The following is an 18,456-nucleotide window of genomic DNA, read 5'->3' as shown; positions in this document are numbered from 1 at the left end:
CGACAATAAGAACAGCTTTGAGTGGTCTGGCCCAGTTGGACTCCCTCAGTGGGAGTTGGCAGGAAAGCAGGCAACAGCACTCAGAGAACTGCGAGTGAAAGAAGTGTGTTCTTTGAGGAAGAAAAATCTGAGCAATGTCAGAGTTAGCTCTTACAATTTACTTGAGGGTAAAGCACCTAAAGATACCTTCTCTGATTTTCATTCCAGCACCTAATAGAACCCCCAATTCTCTTGCAGCTCTAGTGCACTGTGTTTCACAACATCGGCAGTCAGAAGGGAGAAGATTCTGGGACTTTGAAGCTGTGTGTACTTTTTTCAGTTTTAAGAGCTGCATTGCTGGAGCTAAAATACCTTGTTTGGACTGTGTTGTGCTCGACTGAGGTTTGACTAAACTTCATTTATAGTGACTCCTATTTAAATATGACTTGTTATTAGGATACAGCTACAGCATGCTGTTTTTCACTTATGTTTAGGTTTTGTAAATATCCAACATAAAGCGGTCAATGTTCCATGTACAACAAGAGAGATGTAAACTAATTCCCTCTCTTGCAGTAAGTGAGTGTATCAGGGCCTTTATGTTTCAGTGAAAGGTGTCAAAACACAGAGAAAATTATTAAAGGACTCCTCTATCATTCTGTATCGCACTTCAGAAAGAGACAGATTTCAATAAGATGGCCACAATCATTAGCCTGACAATGCAGACCGACATCCAGATGTTGGGTCTGGGAAATCACCATTGGCAGGGCTCAATCTGAAGGGCGGGATAAACGGTTGTCTTTCAAATTCCCTCTGCACACAAAAGGATGGCGCTACAACCAACCAGAGCAACGCTAGTTGATAGATTAGACTTTTGCCGTATCTGGTCGGCAGAACTCCAAACACATCTTCCTTTTTTAAGAATTATTTCAGAGCTGAACTCCAAGTCTTCCAGGGTTGCGGCCAAAGCCGATTCCAAAGACCGCTGTTCGCCAGCACAGCAGCCATTTTCTTTGTTTTCAAGTAGCAGGGAATTCACTCGGAACTGTCGCAACTCTGCCGTCCTTATGTTAAGCCCGCCCACCGACTCTATACAAGATGCGATTGGCCTGACCAGAATTTGGTTTTTCCAGCTCGCAAGCCAACGGAGAGTTGCTAGACCTTGGCTGCAAATTACATTTGCTGCCGCTAGGGTGTGTTTTCTAGGCTACACAATCATAGCAGCAGAAGCCGAGGTATCCTGACATTTACACACACGCATGGGTCCAGCTCTAAAAACACTCAATCCTACATTTCCCATAATGCAACCCATAACATATTTTCAGCAGACCCTCCCTGATTGGTGAATGACCATATGTTTTGAACACCACACATCAACAGAACACAGTCATTCTATTTTTTTTTTTTTTTTTTTTTTTTTAAGATTATTATTTTTGGCCTTGATTTAAAAAATGTGTAGTCTCAAGACCAAGCTCAGGTAACCTTGATGACATCACTAAGACATCATCTCAACCGAAGCCACAGAAGACATTATGGAACATTTTTCCCAGGTTGAGTAGTGATGACCATGAAGAGTAAACTCTCCATGATGTGTAAAATGAGTGTAGTGGCCCTTTAAAATCCGAGCACATCTGTCTCTACATCCCTGATTTGTGTGTCTTGCTTGCTGTCTAATTGGTTCAACACTGCTACTCACACTGGTTCACATTACCATAAGTAATTATAAACTTTTTAAAGACATTTGTATCAAAAGCATTCTGCATGACAAGTGTTTTCCACTCCTGTTATTTATAATAATAACCAGAATCAAATCTCTTAGGACTTCATTTTTATTATGTGTCCCATTTCACAACTGCTTCTCCTTGAAATGGATTCAGACTGCATGATTAGAGCAAGACTTCTTGAACTAATTAAGCCCAAGGTTACCGTGCCCGCCGAGCTGTTCTCACCAGGGTCTCGCAAAAAAGCCTCAAAGAAGAACCACAAACTGGGATTCTGTCTGTGATTTTCTCTGCTTTAGTGGGATGACTTCTTAAGAGATAATTAGGGGGTGAATCTGGGGGCAATTCCTGCCCCCTTTCAGATACTAGTTACTAAAATAGTTGGAAGATTGGAAGTAATGAATAACCACTGTACTAATGCTCTTTTATACTAGCTTGTTAGGATTTATGGTTCAGAAACTCATGTTAGAAAATAGTAAAAAACTACCATTACAAGTTCTCTGAGCTCAAGGCAATGTCTTCAAATGGCTTTTTGTTTTTTACTTATTTAGAGTGAACTCATATTTACATGCTAAAAGTGCCCCTTTAAAATCAGAGCATATCTGTGTATTTACATATTTATTGATCTATGTCTTTTTTGATCCTTTGTTAAGGCTGGGTACCGAATTTGATACTTTTTAGGCACCGACCGAATTGTCTCTAAAGTATTGAATATCGAAAAATGCCTCATCATTCAATACCCAATTTCAATCCCTAAGGAGTGAATCTCTTCAGAATCAGTGAGCCAATCAGCATGCAGCATGTTTCTACTTTGATCTAATAATGTGATTGGCTGGCTACCGTTACACGTCGTAGAGACACGCAGGAAAAACTCTATGTTACACAGAGACAAAGACAAACATTTGTGCCGAAATGTGTAATGTTGCAATTTATTTTTGTTTATAAAATTGGTATCGAAAAGTATCGTTTAGGATCCGGTATCGGTACCGGTATCAAAGATTTTCGAACAATACCCAACCCTATCCTTGGTTATGAGGTACAGTACAGTCCATCAGCAGAATGACACACATATTGATTTAGTAACATAATGACTTCATAGCAGGAAGTAAACTTACATCTTGATTGGACATATCCCAGTAGGGCCGTTCCCCATAGGACATGACCTCCCACATGACAATGCCATAACTCCATACGTCACTTGCAGAGGTGAATTTACGATACTGTATGGCTTCTGGCGCGGTCCATCGGACGGGGATTTTGCCGCCCTGTTCGGTAAAACGCAGGTCAGTGGCTGGAGTAAAGATCAAATTCATTACATCCTGCATCTTCCCCTAAAACATCAATTAGAGAGAGTTCTACAAGTACACACAAGAAATAACTACTTTCCCACAAACCGATGACTTTATTAGTAAATCATTTAATAATGTGTTGTAGATTAATAATTATTCATTGTTAAGTACAACAATGTTAAGTACAATAATGTCCCATTGGTGGGTGTTGTTGCAGTGATGCAGAGCATCTACACTAATGTTTAGTTATTAACAGCTTTTTAAATATTAAAATCTATATATGTCGATTTAATGGATTATTGGAAATTAATATAACCCAGGACTTTTCATGAATGAGTATTTTTACATTTATTTTCATAAGCAGTGCATTGAAATGTTGTGTAACGTTAGTGGTTTGCAAACAATGCCATCACAGCCCAAAGTGACATTTTTTGGACCTTGTTTTCGGCCAGCAGTCTAAATCTCAAAACGACTTAATTTACAATTATAAAAAACGTAAGCAAATGCTCCCATTTCAGAAGCCAGGAGCTGCATTTCTGTTGGCCTTTTGCCTAAAATATAGTTTCCAATGAATTGATCATGAAAATAGCTGGTGATTCATTTTCTGGACACTGACAAGTAAATGAACTGAGCAATTGTTTCATCACTAAATGTTAGACTATTTTCCTCATATTTCCAGATTACTATTGTCCTCATCCCCATTAGTAGACATTTGAAACATATATATGTATTTATATGCTCAGCATATGCTCATGGAGTTGGTCTGGTTCCACTTGTGATTGGTTGTTGCAGCATGGAATTCATTAATGTTCATCATGTTGTGGATTGGATGCTTAACAAATGTCCATGCCCAACGTGAGTGTAGCTTTTCTATTACGCTCAGTGCTGACAGTGTACAGTGTACAGCACACAAGATAACCAGCCAAAGAGATTTCCAAACCTGGCAACCCAAAAGTTGTTCTTATTACTGGCTTATAGCGGATCTATAAGCATTAGTAAATGATTATTTCACTATAAATAAGGGATTAGTTTCAATTTATGAAGCCTTTATTAAGAGGGAATTGTCAGAAGGTTGTACTTACCTGTTTTGCACTTTTACTAAATGTTTAGGGTTACTTAGGGTTAAGGACTGCATACAATTTCTCTGTGCAAGTACAATGATAATAAAGACTATTCTATAGAAACATATCCTGTTTTGAATATTAAAAATGGTCAGACTTTTCTGTCAATATCATTTTGAATACTTTTTTCAAGTTTCTTTAAAGTCCTCCCCGGTTTTGCCAACCTTTGTTTTAGGCAAACAGTCTACAACTTCCCTCTCCCAAACTGTGTGTTCTTGTTGTCTTTACATTTGAAAAAGAAAAAAATTGGACTGCAGAGAAAATGAAATAGATATTGTTCTGATGTAAGTCTTGTAATCTACACTGCTGTGCTGCAGACTGCCCGGGCGTGCTCTATTCTCATGCACCGGCTGTGACTTGATTAGAGGATTCAGACAGGGCTCTGGCTAGAGATAGCAAGCACTTTAATTGACTCACGGTTGTTGTGTAGACAGCCTCGGGATCGTCGTCTATCACCCTTGACAGGCCGAAGTCAGACACTTTACATACAAGATTGCTGTTGACGAGGATGTTCCGCGCAGCCAGATCCCGATGGACGTATCCCATATCGGAGAGATATCTCATCCCCGCTGCTATGCCCCGCAGCATCCCCACCAACTGGATGACTGTGAACTGACCATCGTGTTTCTGCAGAGAAACACAGGCAGGGTCAGCCATCTTCACTGACCATGAGGGAAATGTAGGTCACAGCACTGCAGCAGCTCTAGCACAAGATTTATGATATGTATGGGATGCACAGATCCTGCTGCAGACCGCCTGCTCTCTGGGACACATTTGAGCAAAGAAACGCAAAGAAAAAGTGACAAAAAGACGCTGCTTTGAGCCTCCTGCGCTTCCAAGGTGAAACTCACCCTGAGGAAACCGTCTAATGAGCCGTTCTCCATGTACTCGATGACGATCATCACCGGTTTTCCTAGAGAACAAAAAAGATGGACAATAAAGAAGATGATTAATTAATGCCTGAATGTGTTTGCTTACAAAATGCTTCACAATAAACAACTGTGCCGAAACTGCTTCCAAGTTATTTTAAGCTCTGTGTTTCATTGGCTTTTAATTAAAAGTTACCATCTGCTCCTTTTATTACAGCGTCTAAATGAGAAAATGTTAAACAAGGACTGTAGCTAATTTAATCAGATATAATACCACTCTAACTGCGGCACTCCTTTACCTCCCAAAGATAAATATAACTCTGGTGAAACCGTTCTCATGGGATGTTTAACCGTCTCGCGGCGCCAACATCGAGTTCACACTTTACATTTTTATTTCACATTCCAGTGGGATTACCTCGGGTCACGACTCCCTCCAGGTGAACGACGTTGGGATGGTCAAACTGTCCCATAATGCTGGCCTCGCACAGGAAGTCCCGCCTCTGCTTTTCCGTGTAGCCGACCTTTAACGTCTTGATGGCAACCGACACGTCCCGCTTTCCGGGCAGCTTGAGCCGCCCGCTGCACACCTCCCCGAACTCTCCTGCGTGGGATGAAACCATTCATGAGTTCAGAGTTCTTTATTGTCCCTCGAGGGGAAATTTGATTTATAAAAACTAAACAACAACAACGCAATAAACTAGGCATAAAAGATCTTAGCAGCACGCAACCAACAGATTGACTGAGAACAAGGTCATCACTTAAAAAGCGGACAGTGTCAAAATAAAATCCCTTGAGATTGTCTGGGAAAGTGATTTCTAAAAGTGTCATTGGGAAGGCCCAAGTGACACTAATAAAAAACTAGGCATTCAAGAGTTGTGCAAGTTAAGGTTTAGAGTTCCTCGCTGCAGACTAAACGATTCCTGGGTCTACTCAGCTCCTAAATAGCTGCAGGTGAAAGCCCCAACAGGCCGCGGTTAATGATGGGGATTTACAGGTTTGCGCTTATTGTTGTGCTTGTGATCTCTGCACTGATACTTATTTGTTTTTTATTATTCATTATTTTTTGAGTAATGTTTAACTATATGCACTGTGTGACAGAATGGGCCATATTATAGTTTGCTGTATGGTATTGTACATTTTGTATGTGTTGTTGCTGTTGTTGTTTTTTTATGACTGCAGCACGGATTAAGTGCCCAAGACAAATTTCCCACTTTGTGGGACAATAAAGTTAATCTTGAATCTTGAACAGCATTAATTGCCAAGATTGGCCGTGCCTTCAGCAAAACTTGTCTGTCAAAGATCTCTGTTAGAGAGAGCTGCTGTATGCCCGTTATCTTGCTGGCCTCTGTAACAGTTTTAGACAGACGACTTTTGTTTTGTACTGTAAGGTTCCCATAGAATGAAATCAAACAAAAAGTTAGAATGGACTCAATGTAAGATCTGTCAAATAAAACCATCAGAGTATTGTCCACTTTAAAGGAGTTTTGTAGTAGAGTGAGCTGTGGGTGGGTACAAAAAAAACCTTCACAATGACAAATTTATTAGTGTATTTTGAGACAAAACAGCTGTGCCATGGTGGAATACAAATTGGAGTGCGACATCTTGTTATACTCAGGGGAGTGTAACCAAGACCTATAATAAGACATGCTAGAGATGCAGAGATACTGCCATTGACCGCCTCTGTAAAAGCCATGTGGCAGCAATTTCTCAGCTGTGGGGAATCTGTGACTGCCTCAACCAGACGCAGCCTGCACATTCATTGCAATGAACGTCTTCCCCCTCTTTGCCATTGCACTATCAATAAGCAATGCATGGAGCTGTGTCAGGGTGTAAATATTTGGCTGTCAGTGTGATATATGAGAGCACGGAGTCACTAAACAACAAGAGACGAGGGGGGGGCTCACCTGCTCCAATAACCCGCTCGATTTTAATGCAGGAGGCATCCAGCTCCTTGGCAAATTGATGGACAGCCCTGTTTGGGTCCTCGTAGGTTTCAGGGTCAATGTAGGTTTTGGTGCCTGGAAATTTAACTGTAGAAAGGTAAGAGGATTACTGTTATGATTAAATATGCACACTACGCACCGGCGGACACTTGACAGGCAAACCATTACTAAGACCGGTGCTTCAGAGGGAGCTGCTGAGCAGTCAAACGTGTTCTCATAGAGAAAAAAAAATAATCATCACACACGGGAAGCAAAGATTTGAGCAGCGGTGGAAGAAGTATTCAGATCCATTACTTAAGCAAAAGTACTAATATCACACTGTAAAAATACTCCATTACAAGTAAAAGTCATGCATTAAAAAAAATTAAGTTAAAGTGTAAGAACCATGAGGAAAATGTAGTTAAAGTATGAAACCATTGTAGGAAGAGTAAAGGATCCAACCAGTTGTGTGTTTATCAGATTTTATAAACTACATGTGTTCTGTGTGCAGAAATCTTAATGTGTAAAGTAACTAGTAACTACAGCTGTAACAGATGAATGTAGTGGAGTAAAAAGTACAATATTTCTCTCTGAAATATAGCGGACTAGAAGTAGAAAGTGGCATGAAAAGAAAATACTCAAGTAAAGTACAAGTACCTCAACATTTGTAAGCCGTACATGGTGCCTTTATGAGGCTGACGGTTACCTTTCACCTCCGTGCAGCCGAGGCTACTTACTGAAGAAAAATCATCTGTGTTGGTTCATACACTTATCATGCTTGGTGGTTTATTGACACATAATATATCATTGTAGGGATGGGGGGGGGGGGTGTTGCTCTGAATTTTGAAAATCCAAATGCAAGTACACATTTGTCTTTGGAGGCAAAGAAACACTGTAATACTTAGAACTTTTCAAACAAAATTATTTAACCGCCTCTATATACTTCATGTTGAAATCCACTTTTTAGCCTTGAAGTATTTCACTTTTAAAACCATCTATTTGGATTCATGTGGTTTAAAATCCCCTCTTTGATATTTACAGAAAGTCATTTTTAGTTTAGCAAGTGCTTGATGTTTTAGAAGAAATTCAGATGAAAGAGTAGAGCTCTGACTGACAGCCTGATAGGAGGGATCACTTGTGTTCAGGCTTGATTCGCTTGTTCAACTTTATATCATTCACTTTTAATTCTTGGGTCTGAATTAACCCTTAATATATACAGTAAGTTCTTAACACTACATTTTTCAAGTTGCACCACTTGATATGGCCTTCTGGAAATTAAAAAGAGTTAGATTCATATTCATCCCAAACATTCAGATAGATGGTTTTCAAAGTAAAATATTTCAAAGCTATTAACATTTTTTGGCCAGGTTTTTTTCAGGGCTGGAAAAAAAACTTTTTAGAACATCAATTACAATATAACCAAGATAAAGTAGAAAAGGACATGGCTCCAATCATTTTCCCAGTACGACCGATATGAGAAGAGTTCATGAATATCCATGAAGCGGTTTGTAAAAAATAAAGAAAACAAACAAGGCCAGAGATCGGGTTAGGGGATCACATTCTGCACAAATTAACAGCAAATTACAGGATCCTGCACTTTTAAGTGAACACACCACTCATGGGGGCGATTACACTGTGCATTTAAATTCCACTGATAACAATATAACCTGTCAACTTTCAAATTTAATGAGCTACTACAGCCATAATACACTGGCTAAAATGCTGGACCAAAAACAAGAGAACAGAACTGCGAGCTGATCTAGCTGGAGAGACACTTATTCCCTGCATGGAGGGAAGCCAATCCAACAGCGTAAATACAACAAGCGCATTGTGCTCCTGCGAGGGGACGCCGGCAGCCCAGATTTCCCTCCACTTGCTCCCATAATTGCTTCGTCCATCCGAGATGTCAGTGGATCTGATAGGAGATGTCTTATCACCACTTCCTCGCTGCTACATGGCAGACAAATTGGGTCTACATGTTTGAATTTGCTCTATCTAGCTTCTGTCGCCCTGGCAGCCTCTCGTCATTTGATATTGCACAGAGGATCGCTCCATTAAGCCCGACACTAGCCTTGTTTGTTTTCTCGCCCCGTTTTGTTTTTCTTCTTCTGGGGGTGGGACCTGTGAGCTGCTGCGGTGGATCTGTCAGACACTTAGCAGTAGCCAACCCGGGCTCAGTGGCACTGCCTCTGCTTCAACCGTACACCCTGTGACACCCCTGACCCTTTGTTTCCAAATCAGCAGTTTGCCTACAGCGCAGATCATTATGGCTCCACTTGGGGAAGCTGTCGGCAGCTGTATCTCCAGGGGCATCATTAGGGGTGGTGTATCAGTGTTAAAAAAAAAAAACCCTCTTACTGATAGAAGGCGCCCAGAAGCAGCCTCTTCCACAGAGCAAACCGTGTGCACACCAGAAACTCCACCGCTCACTAAAACCACCTGATGTCTGGCTTCTTACGTTTTTTTGGAGAACACTCTTCCTTCACTTGTCAACCTCTGCTCCCTCCCTGACAGCTGTCACATTCATGCGTTTGTAGTTTCCTAACTTCTTTATCCCCGCAGACGGAGTCTGGCCAATCAGCAGCAGATGTTAGCCTGATTGTTCCCGGCTTTGACTCAAATCAAATGAACTGGGATCAAACACTCATGCCTGTGGGTGCTAATGGATTTTAAAGGCACCCTTCCTGTTCAGTTTGCAGTGATTGAGATGCCTATGCCTGTGTGTGTGTGTACACATACATATATACTTTAAATTTGTGTGTGTTTGTGCAGATGAATGCAGGCACTCACACTGGAAATAGAGCTCTTCGTCTCCCTCCTGATCAGCTTTGCTGTACCCGCAGTGCCTGCACGGGGAAAAGAGAGAGGAAGAGAGTGGCAGAATCAACTGATTGTGCTAAGGAAATAAACGCCCTAAATTACAAGAATTTTAATGCGGCAACTAATGCCGTGCATGACAAATGGGCTGAGAAACTCAGCGGAGCAGCAGGAGCTGTGAACCCAACAGCCTACGGCATCCAGCGTCTAATCATGTAACACATCAAATGAAACATGCACTGTAAAAGGTCTGCTCAACATGTCTGGTAAAATTAACATGTTGAATGTTCCCTCGAGCACAGGGTTGGTCTTTGAGCACAGACCAAAAAATACCAAAAAGGATGATGTGGGAAGGCTGAAGAGGTGATGGACATGCCCTTACTGTTAATGCAGATTATGTATTATTAGGACTACCAACTTCTGCGATCTAACAGGCGATTAAGAGTCCCTTGGTTTGGATATTAAGAACTCTTTTATACATCAGTCTATCCTGTTGCTGAACCTAAATCAGTGTGCTGCCGATTAAGGACCTCGAGGATATCACGTAACATGTTTTTTTGCCATGGCTGTTGATGTGTCTTTATCTTTGTGCTATATGTGTAATTGTTGTCTAACTCTGTGTCATTTTGTTTTATTTCTTCTTTTTGAGCAGAGCTGATAGGGAAAGCAAAAATGAATGTAGACTGACAGTAAAGTAGTATCATGTCGTATGGTATCGTACATGTGTAACCAGAACTCTGAGAACACTGCCTTTATCTGCAGGCGTTTTCACTACACTACCTCCGTAGCTAGTTCAGACTATGTTGGGCTCAGGAAAAAGCTAGTAAGTGGACCTTGAGTTACGATGTTTATGTCAAATTAATGTTTGGAAGTTTAAGAATGAACTCTTATTGATTTCGCTATACTGCAGGCAAAAAAGACTATAGCTCTCATCTGGAAGAAAATGGAGGCCCCTAAAACTGGTGCTTGGATCAAGAATATGGCGCAATATATGTCCAAGGACAGATTAACCTAGAGGTTAAAAAAGAAATTGTATTACAAAATTTGGAAACCATTTGACCAATACTTAAATCTTCTACAGAGGGAAAATGCGGGACAGGATACCTTAAACTAAAATGGTGAACCTCAGATGGGGAAAAGAGTGAGGCATATCTTGGAGGGTTTTAGCCAAGGTATGTTATATATATATATATATATATATATATATATATATATATATATATATATAATAGTAATATAATAAAAGCTTTAAAAGTCATGGTTTACTGGCAAACCAATCTATAGTAGCTAGGTGGGGCATTGTGTTTTGCATTGGCTGCCAGCAGTTTCTGTTTGTATTGGGAAAAAAAGTATCATTATGGATATTGTAAGTTATTATTTGAAGAATTATCATGTCTTTTTACATGATTTTTACTCGGATTTATGGATCTTTATTTCCAGATGGGCCGGAGATACTGCTATCAGCGTAGACTGATACCAGCGGGATGTGTATGACGTCGGCTTGACTAACTCATGGCTCAGAGAAGAGGTTCGGATGAATTCACCATTAAAAGCAAGTTGTGATGAAATGCCATTCATGCAGATGAAACATGTGAGGGAAGGCTGATAATGACGAGGGGCTGGATGCTTTGTGGTGGTGGAAGAAATCTGTGCGATACTTGATGGAGCCCTCAGGATCTCACACAGTCACACACAGCCAAAGCTGTCTTGCTCTGGACTACTTGGCTCATAATGGCTCTGCAAAAAATAGCTTCAAAATCTTGTTGGGACTGGGGTGGAAAAAAATAAAAAGATGCATCACACAACCCATTAGCACAGCATGCCACGAGATGATGGGTGCACGTGTGTGTGCGTGTGGCGGCTCCGCAGGCGTGGAGGCCTGTGAGTGACAGAAAGGCTAATTGACAAGCGCAGACTCACAGGAGCGGAGAGTCAATGGGGCCCGCGAGAGCGTACCTTCTCCCGATGATGAAGCCAAACACCATGAACACCAGGATGATGGTCCCCGCCACGGCCACCACCGCGATGATGATGACGGGGTTCTGCTCGCTGGAGACGATCGCCGCTGATGACACAGACACACACACACACACACACGCACACACACACACACACGCACGCACAGACACACAGGAAAGACAGAAATGCTCAGTGTCAACTTCAGCACGTCAAAGATTACAATCTGCTAGAGATGTTCCCATACCAATACCAGTATACCAGTATCGGAAAAAAAGCCTGAAGCACCCCTAAAGTTGATCCTGGGACCCCTAAAAAAGTATTGCTAAAAAGAAAAGTCTGTGTTAATCTATTGTGAGCTAAGGAGTTGTGCTCTAGGAATATCACAGCATTGTGTAACTCAGCCCAGAATCTAGATACCAGATCATTCAGAAACTAATTCTGTCAGCCATTAGTCAAAATCTGATTAATATCTGATAAATATCTGATTTAATTTGTAATACCACCTGACCGTTGTAGTAATAGCCCTGTGGCTCAGCATTTAAGGAAGTTTTCTCAGAATTGTTGGTGTCTTTCTACTTACATATAATTCCGTGTTTCCTCTACCATGATGGTCCAACAATGATGTTAAAATGCACAGTTAGCCCAGTAGAATAACACTAAACTATGTTGAAATGGTTCCAGGTGATCCTAGAATCGCCCCTGCTGGTATCGGTATCAGAAAGTACTGGAGTTTATGCACATCTGATACCACACAATGTAGCCCTGAAGAAAATGTAATTTTAAGAAATTTTATTATTGTTCTTTTTCAGTTATGACTGACTGTCAAACTGGATAATACAAGAAAGTTCTGTGGCATTCATTGTTTGAGTTTGTTCATGTTCCACAAAGAGTTTAACCTGAACCAGACCAAACAACAATGATAGAAATCATATCACATCCATACAGGGATAGTAGTATACAGCTGTTAAAACATAATAAAAGATATGACACACTGGTATCAGATCGGTACTCGGTATGGTCGATACGTAAGTTCAGGCATCGGAAACGGTATCGGGAAGGAAAAAATGGTATCGAACCATCTCTACAATCTGCAGGACATAAGTGAGCCCAATGAGAGGCTGGAGATGGATACCCCCCCCTCCCCCCCCCTCTCCTTCCCTCTGAGAGAGTGGAGGAGGGACGCTTCTATTTTTGAGCCGTCCTTATACACACGGCTCTACTGTTTCAGAAAGTGGGCTTAATAGTCCCAGACGGCGACGGCGATGCCCTTCATCTCAAACAAAGACACATTCAGGTTGGATTGTTTCCCATCCAGAGCTCCCACGCTGCTCAAAGTGTTTTTCGTTGACAAACTGCCGATTGCTCCGGAGAATGGCTTGCCGTAGCAACGTATAAATTCAACGCGAGTGGCGTGTGAGAGGGGAAAAAAATTCATGCATTTTAAATCAAGTGGATCTGTGGTGTGTACATACTTGGAAAGAGAATGATTTTTGTGTGGCCTGTCTGAGGAGGAAGGGGGGAGGGGGGGGCATTCAATCATCTGTTATTCAGACAAGCTTCGATATCTCACCAATTGTCTATTTTGGGAGGAATTGATGCACTCAGCTGTCATATTACACACTTGCAGGCCGTCACAGAGGAAGCTGTGCTGGGCAAGGACACAGTGACCGGACTGCAACTTCTAACCTTGTAACAGGACACACTCTGCATGTGGTATGAGTAATTAATGTGCCCTTTTATGCATAAAGGTTGGACGTAAAGTGGGTGTGGGTGTGTTTGGGTGGGCAGGTTGGATGTTGGGGCTTAAAACTATAGAAATAAATGATAGAGTGACTAGTGGAGGGTTTTTACAAATTAGAAGAGGGGTGATGTTGCGATATCGAATTAATTTGATTGATAATTTGTTTACATCCCTACTACACATAAACCTTATGGTGCACATGTAAAGCAGCAGTAATTGAGAAGCGTTTGTTCTTGCAGCAGTAGTTCTTCTAAATCCTACCTGTGGTCTCCTCCTTGGTGGTGATCTCCAGTCTGGGGCCGTAGGTTCCGTAGCCGGCCTCGGTGAAGGCCCGGATCTGGAACACGTAGGCCGTGCTGGGCTTTAGGTTGTTCACTGTGGCCGATGTGGACCTAGACCTCACCGTGGAGTACACCCGGTCCTTCTGATCCTGTACAGGAATTCATCATGTTCCAGTTATAAATGAAATTGTCACCACACACTTTGGGGGCAAAATAAAAGAACTGTGTGAAAGTTGGGTTTCTATGGGTCCCATCCAGTAGTGAAATGTAGCCGAGTACATTTACTCAAGTACTTTACCTTAGTACAAATGTTGAGGTACTTGTACTTTACTTGAGTCTTTTCATGCTACATTTCAGAGAGAAATATTGTACTTTTTACTCCACTACATTCATCTGTTCCAGCTTTAGTTACTAGTTACTTTAGTTACTCCACTACATTCATCTGTTACAGCTTTAGTTACTAGTTACTTTAGTTACTCCACTACATTCATCTGTTACAGCTTTAGTTACTAGTTACTTTACATATTAAGATTCCTGGACACAAAACACATGTAGTTTATAAAATCTGATATTTGATTCTAAAGTAAACTAGCCAACAATATAACGGCTACAAGTCACGCTGAGATGATTAGACCATTAAAGGTCCCATGGCATGAAAAATTCACTTTATGAGGTTTTATAACATTAATATGCGTTCCCCCAGCCTGACCATGGTCCCCCAGTGGCTAGAAATGGCGACAGGTGTAAACCGAGCTCTGGGTATCCTGCTCTGCCTTTGAGAAAATGAAAGCTCAGATGGGCCGATCTGGAATCTTCTCCTTATTAGGTCATAAGGAGCAAGGTTACCTCCCCTTTCTCTGCTTTGCCCGCCCAGAGAATTTGGCCCCCCCATGAGAGAGAGAGAGAGACATCATGGCTTTCAAACGAGCAAAGTGGCAGTTGGTCAAGGCCACAGAGGAAGAGACTTTAAAAAAAATGAAAAAATTTATTTTTAAAAAAAAAAAAAAAAATAAAAATAAATAAAAAAAAATAATTTTTAAAAAAAAAAAATATAAAAAATATTTTTATAAAAAAAAAAAAAAAAAAAAAAAAAAATATATATATATATTTAATAAAAAAATATATAAAAAATAAAAAAATTTATATAAAAAAAAAAAAAAAAAAAAAAATATATAAAAAAAAAAAAAAAAAAAAAAAAAAAAAAAAAAAAAAAAAATAAAAAAAATACGAAGAGACTTCATACAGTATTAGGGGACCACTAAGGTCTATATTATTAAAGAGACTTCAGATACAGTATTAGGGGACCACTAAGGTCTATATAAAAGAGACTTCAGATACAGTATTATGGGACCACTAAGGCCTATATAAAAGAGACTTCAGATACAGTATTAGAGGACCAGGCTAAGGTCTATATAAAAGAGACTTCAGATACAGTATTAGGGGACCACTGAGGCTATATTCTATATAAAAGAGACTTCAGATACAGTATTAGGGGACCACTAAGGTCTATATAAAAGAGACTTCAGATACAGTATTTAGGGACCACTGAGGCCTTATATAAAAGAGACTTCAGATACAGTAATTAAGGGACCACTAAGGCCTATATAAAAAGAGACTTCAGATACAGTATTAGGGAACAACGAAGGTCTATATAAAAGAGACTTCAGATACAGTATTAGGGGACCACTAAGGTCTATATAAAAGAGACTTCAGATACAGTATTAGGGGACCACTAAGGCCTATATAAAAGAGACTTCAGATACAGTATTAGGGGACCAATAAGGTCTATATAAAAGAGACTTCAGATACAGTATTAGGGGACCACTAAGGTCTACATAAAAGAGACTTCAGATACAGTATTAGGGGACCACTAAGGCCTATATAAAAGCATACCAAGAGCACCATGTCATGGGACCTTTAAACACACAACTAGATCCTTTACACTTTCTACAATGGTTTAATACTTTGACTACATTTTCCTGATGATACTTACAGACTTTTACTGAAGTAATATTTTCAATGCAGGACTTTTACTGTAACAGAGTATTTTCAGTGTGGTATTAGTACTTTTACTGCAGTAAAGGATCTGAATACTTCTTCCACCGCTGATCCCATTGAGGTGATGTTATCTTAATGTCTTTCCTTGGAAAACACTGCAGATGTACTTCAGAGGGTCTAATGACCTGCACTTTGTAGAAGTGATTTAACAATGTTTCATCTAACTAGATACACTAGTGTGGCAATGTGAGAGGAAACCATTCAAATGTAGAAGTCCTTTTAAAATTCAGTATCATCCGATGTGAGATAGTGTTACATAGCGGATTATTACTTGATTTAGCCCAGCTGCAGAGAAAAGCTGTTCATTTATTCAGTATAATTCCCCCTGTTTTCTGATCAGCTGCTGTTTTAGTTTGCTGTTGCCCTCAACACTTCCTCCATGACCGCCTGTTGTCTTGATCAATTCAGGGTAATGTGCATTTCCACAGCACAAATTCCATCAGTACAACGAACATGTCATACTCACTACGCTCTGAGTTTCTGTTTTCTTTTGTAATCGCTGTTAAGCTACTGTAAATGAAAGCTCCTGCACAGATGTTTCACAGTAAGGGGAAAGGGCAGATTCCCACCTTCCATGGTAGACTTAAAAGGTGACAGGTCAGTTGAATTGTTTCACTGACAGGTTGACTTAACAGCGATCGCAAAACGGCAAAGTTGAAGCGAATGGAACTGATACGGTAGGAAATCAATATTTCTGTTCAAAATACCAACTCAATAGAAATTAAACTTAGTGCTGTGAAAATGTGCCTTATGCTGAAAGTACCATATCACATAACTAAGCCATAGTACAGCTTATCCCACCCCCTTTTTTAATAATGGCTTTCATTAGAGAATTTACAAAATCAAAGAATAATTAAAACGCTGCTAAACATTTTTCTTATGAGGCTTTATGCTGATCTCATACCAAATGTACAGAACAGAAAATCTCTCATTTTAATTGAGATTATGATCTAACCATTAGGTAGCCTGCCATATAGACAACATCAACACATAGGAAATATCTTCTTCATCAAAGAATCTATCTGGATGCACAGGCTGTACGCGTTGTGTACTTTGTTGTTGATCTGTAAATGTTTTGCTCGGCGACAGCCCAAATGGAATGTCAGGGTCTGTTAGGGCTGTAGTTGTTGTTTCCAATTTTCCACTTTTACAGCTGGGCAGACCACAGCCACAGTACGTGACATAGGAGACTGATTCGTCAGTGTTTGCGAGAGGCTGTGGCCAGCAGGACTGGCATCAGAGCTCTGCTACCCTGCCTTTGATTTGCTGGCTTGAATTCGCTCCATTAAACCTTGCTGTAAAAAGCTGATGTGTTCAGACTTGAAACACAGGAGGAAAGCAGCAGCGGTATAATCTATGTGGAAGGGGAAAGCAGATAACAGTAACAAATGACGTGGACTGTGTGTGCTAACATGTGCGTGGGCTGTAAGGACTGCAGCCTGATTAAAATCTTATGAGCATCTCATTTATTATTGCAATTATGAGACAAAGAAGGTACTTGCAGAATCTTGTGAATTCCACTCACAGCAGCATGCAGATAGAATGCAAAACCAAGAGTCGGCAAAAGTGAATGTGAAGTGAGAGATGGAGGGGACGGGGGTTTCAGAAAGAGACAAGGACACAAACAAACCTACCTTTTCGTAGTATTTGATTTCATATTCTGTGATGACGCCGTTGGGTTGCTGGGGCTCCTGCCAGGACAGCTGGATGCTGCGCTGCTGCACTTTCTCCTTGATGACCTCGCTGACCTGGGACGGAGCTGTTGAGACAAGAGCACGTCAATAAGCGCAGCGCAAAGCCTCTCTGCACGCACGCACATACAGCCGGCCACAAATCAGCTGCACGACTCCCCCACCAACAAACCGTTCTCATTCCCAACTCGTAAAATACAACACATTCTCACTCCCAGCGACGCTTGGTCAGGTGCCTTTGGCGTTTGTTGCAAAAAGTCTCCTTTTGCGTCATACAGTATTCAGATGCTCTGGGTCGGGAGTCTTGGCGTCACATTTTGACACTCTCGGGACTCGCGTCAAGCCCTTTGGCGTCATATTTAGACACGCTTGGTCGGGACTCTTGGCGTCACTTTTTGATGCTCTGGGTCGGGACGTACATTTAACTGACATGCGACACAAGAACGGGACAGTTAGGGTTAGGAAATGATGGTGGGTGGGGTTACAAAATGTACGTTTCAGTGACACGCGGGACAAGAACGGGACATGAAGCCCGGTCTCCTGGGTGAACGTCCTGTGTTGTTTGACCCATCCACCCCCCCAAACTGCCACCTTACGCAGATTCTCAGTCTTTAAAACTACTCTCTACCGTCGTCTCTCTTAATACTACGTCATCTTACAGCGCGACGGTCCAGCTGCTGCTCTGCTCGGTGCGTCCCGTACAGACGCTAAAGGGTGATTTTTGCGTCTGCGTCCGACACTGAGAGACACTGACCAAACGTCAGTATTTTACAACCCACCAACACTCAGCAGCCCTAGCCAGCCGACTAATATACCAAATGTTTACACCTTAGGATTGAATTTCCAATTTGCAGTGCAAACAGCGGAAGATAGCGTTACCCCGGCCAGTGGGAAATTGCAACATCTCAATTATGAATGACAATTCAGTTCAATTCATTCCAGCATTTTCCAGAGGAACAAGCAGGCACTTACTCTCCCTGATGACAGAACTACTGAGAGGGAGAGGGCTGT

At 41.1% G+C, this 18,456-nt stretch overlaps 1 protein-coding gene across 5 annotated transcripts in view; it reads right to left on the bottom strand.

Moving 5' to 3' along the window:
* Window positions 1-18,456, bottom strand: part of epha7 (eph receptor A7) — a 99,445-nt gene that overhangs the window by 7,261 nt on the left and 73,728 nt on the right. For 2 of the 5 annotated variants that reach the window (XM_039782019.1, XM_039782014.1), the window contains exons 6-14: window positions 17,389-17,513; window positions 13,677-13,845; window positions 11,636-11,780; window positions 9,689-9,744; window positions 6,881-7,006; window positions 5,392-5,577; window positions 4,959-5,020; window positions 4,525-4,734; window positions 2,813-2,962 (exon numbers count right to left, since the gene is read on the bottom strand). In XM_039782019.1, the coding sequence (XP_039637953.1) occupies window positions 2,813-2,962; window positions 4,525-4,734; window positions 4,959-5,020; window positions 5,392-5,577; window positions 6,881-7,006; window positions 9,689-9,744; window positions 11,636-11,780; window positions 13,677-13,845; window positions 17,389-17,513 (1,229 nt within the window). The remainder of the gene's footprint in view (window positions 1-2,812; window positions 2,963-4,524; window positions 4,735-4,958; window positions 5,021-5,391; window positions 5,578-6,880; window positions 7,007-9,688; window positions 9,745-11,635; window positions 11,781-13,676; window positions 13,846-17,388; window positions 17,514-18,456) is intronic. The other 3 variants (XM_039782015.1, XM_039782017.1, XM_039782016.1) reach the window with 3 other exon arrangements.

The sequence above is a fragment of the Perca fluviatilis genome, chromosome 18 (genome assembly GCF_010015445.1).
Source record: "Perca fluviatilis chromosome 18, GENO_Pfluv_1.0, whole genome shotgun sequence".
Classification (NCBI taxonomy): Eukaryota; Metazoa; Chordata; class Actinopteri; order Perciformes; family Percidae; genus Perca; species Perca fluviatilis.
This window is presented reverse-complemented; position numbering and strand designations above follow the sequence as displayed.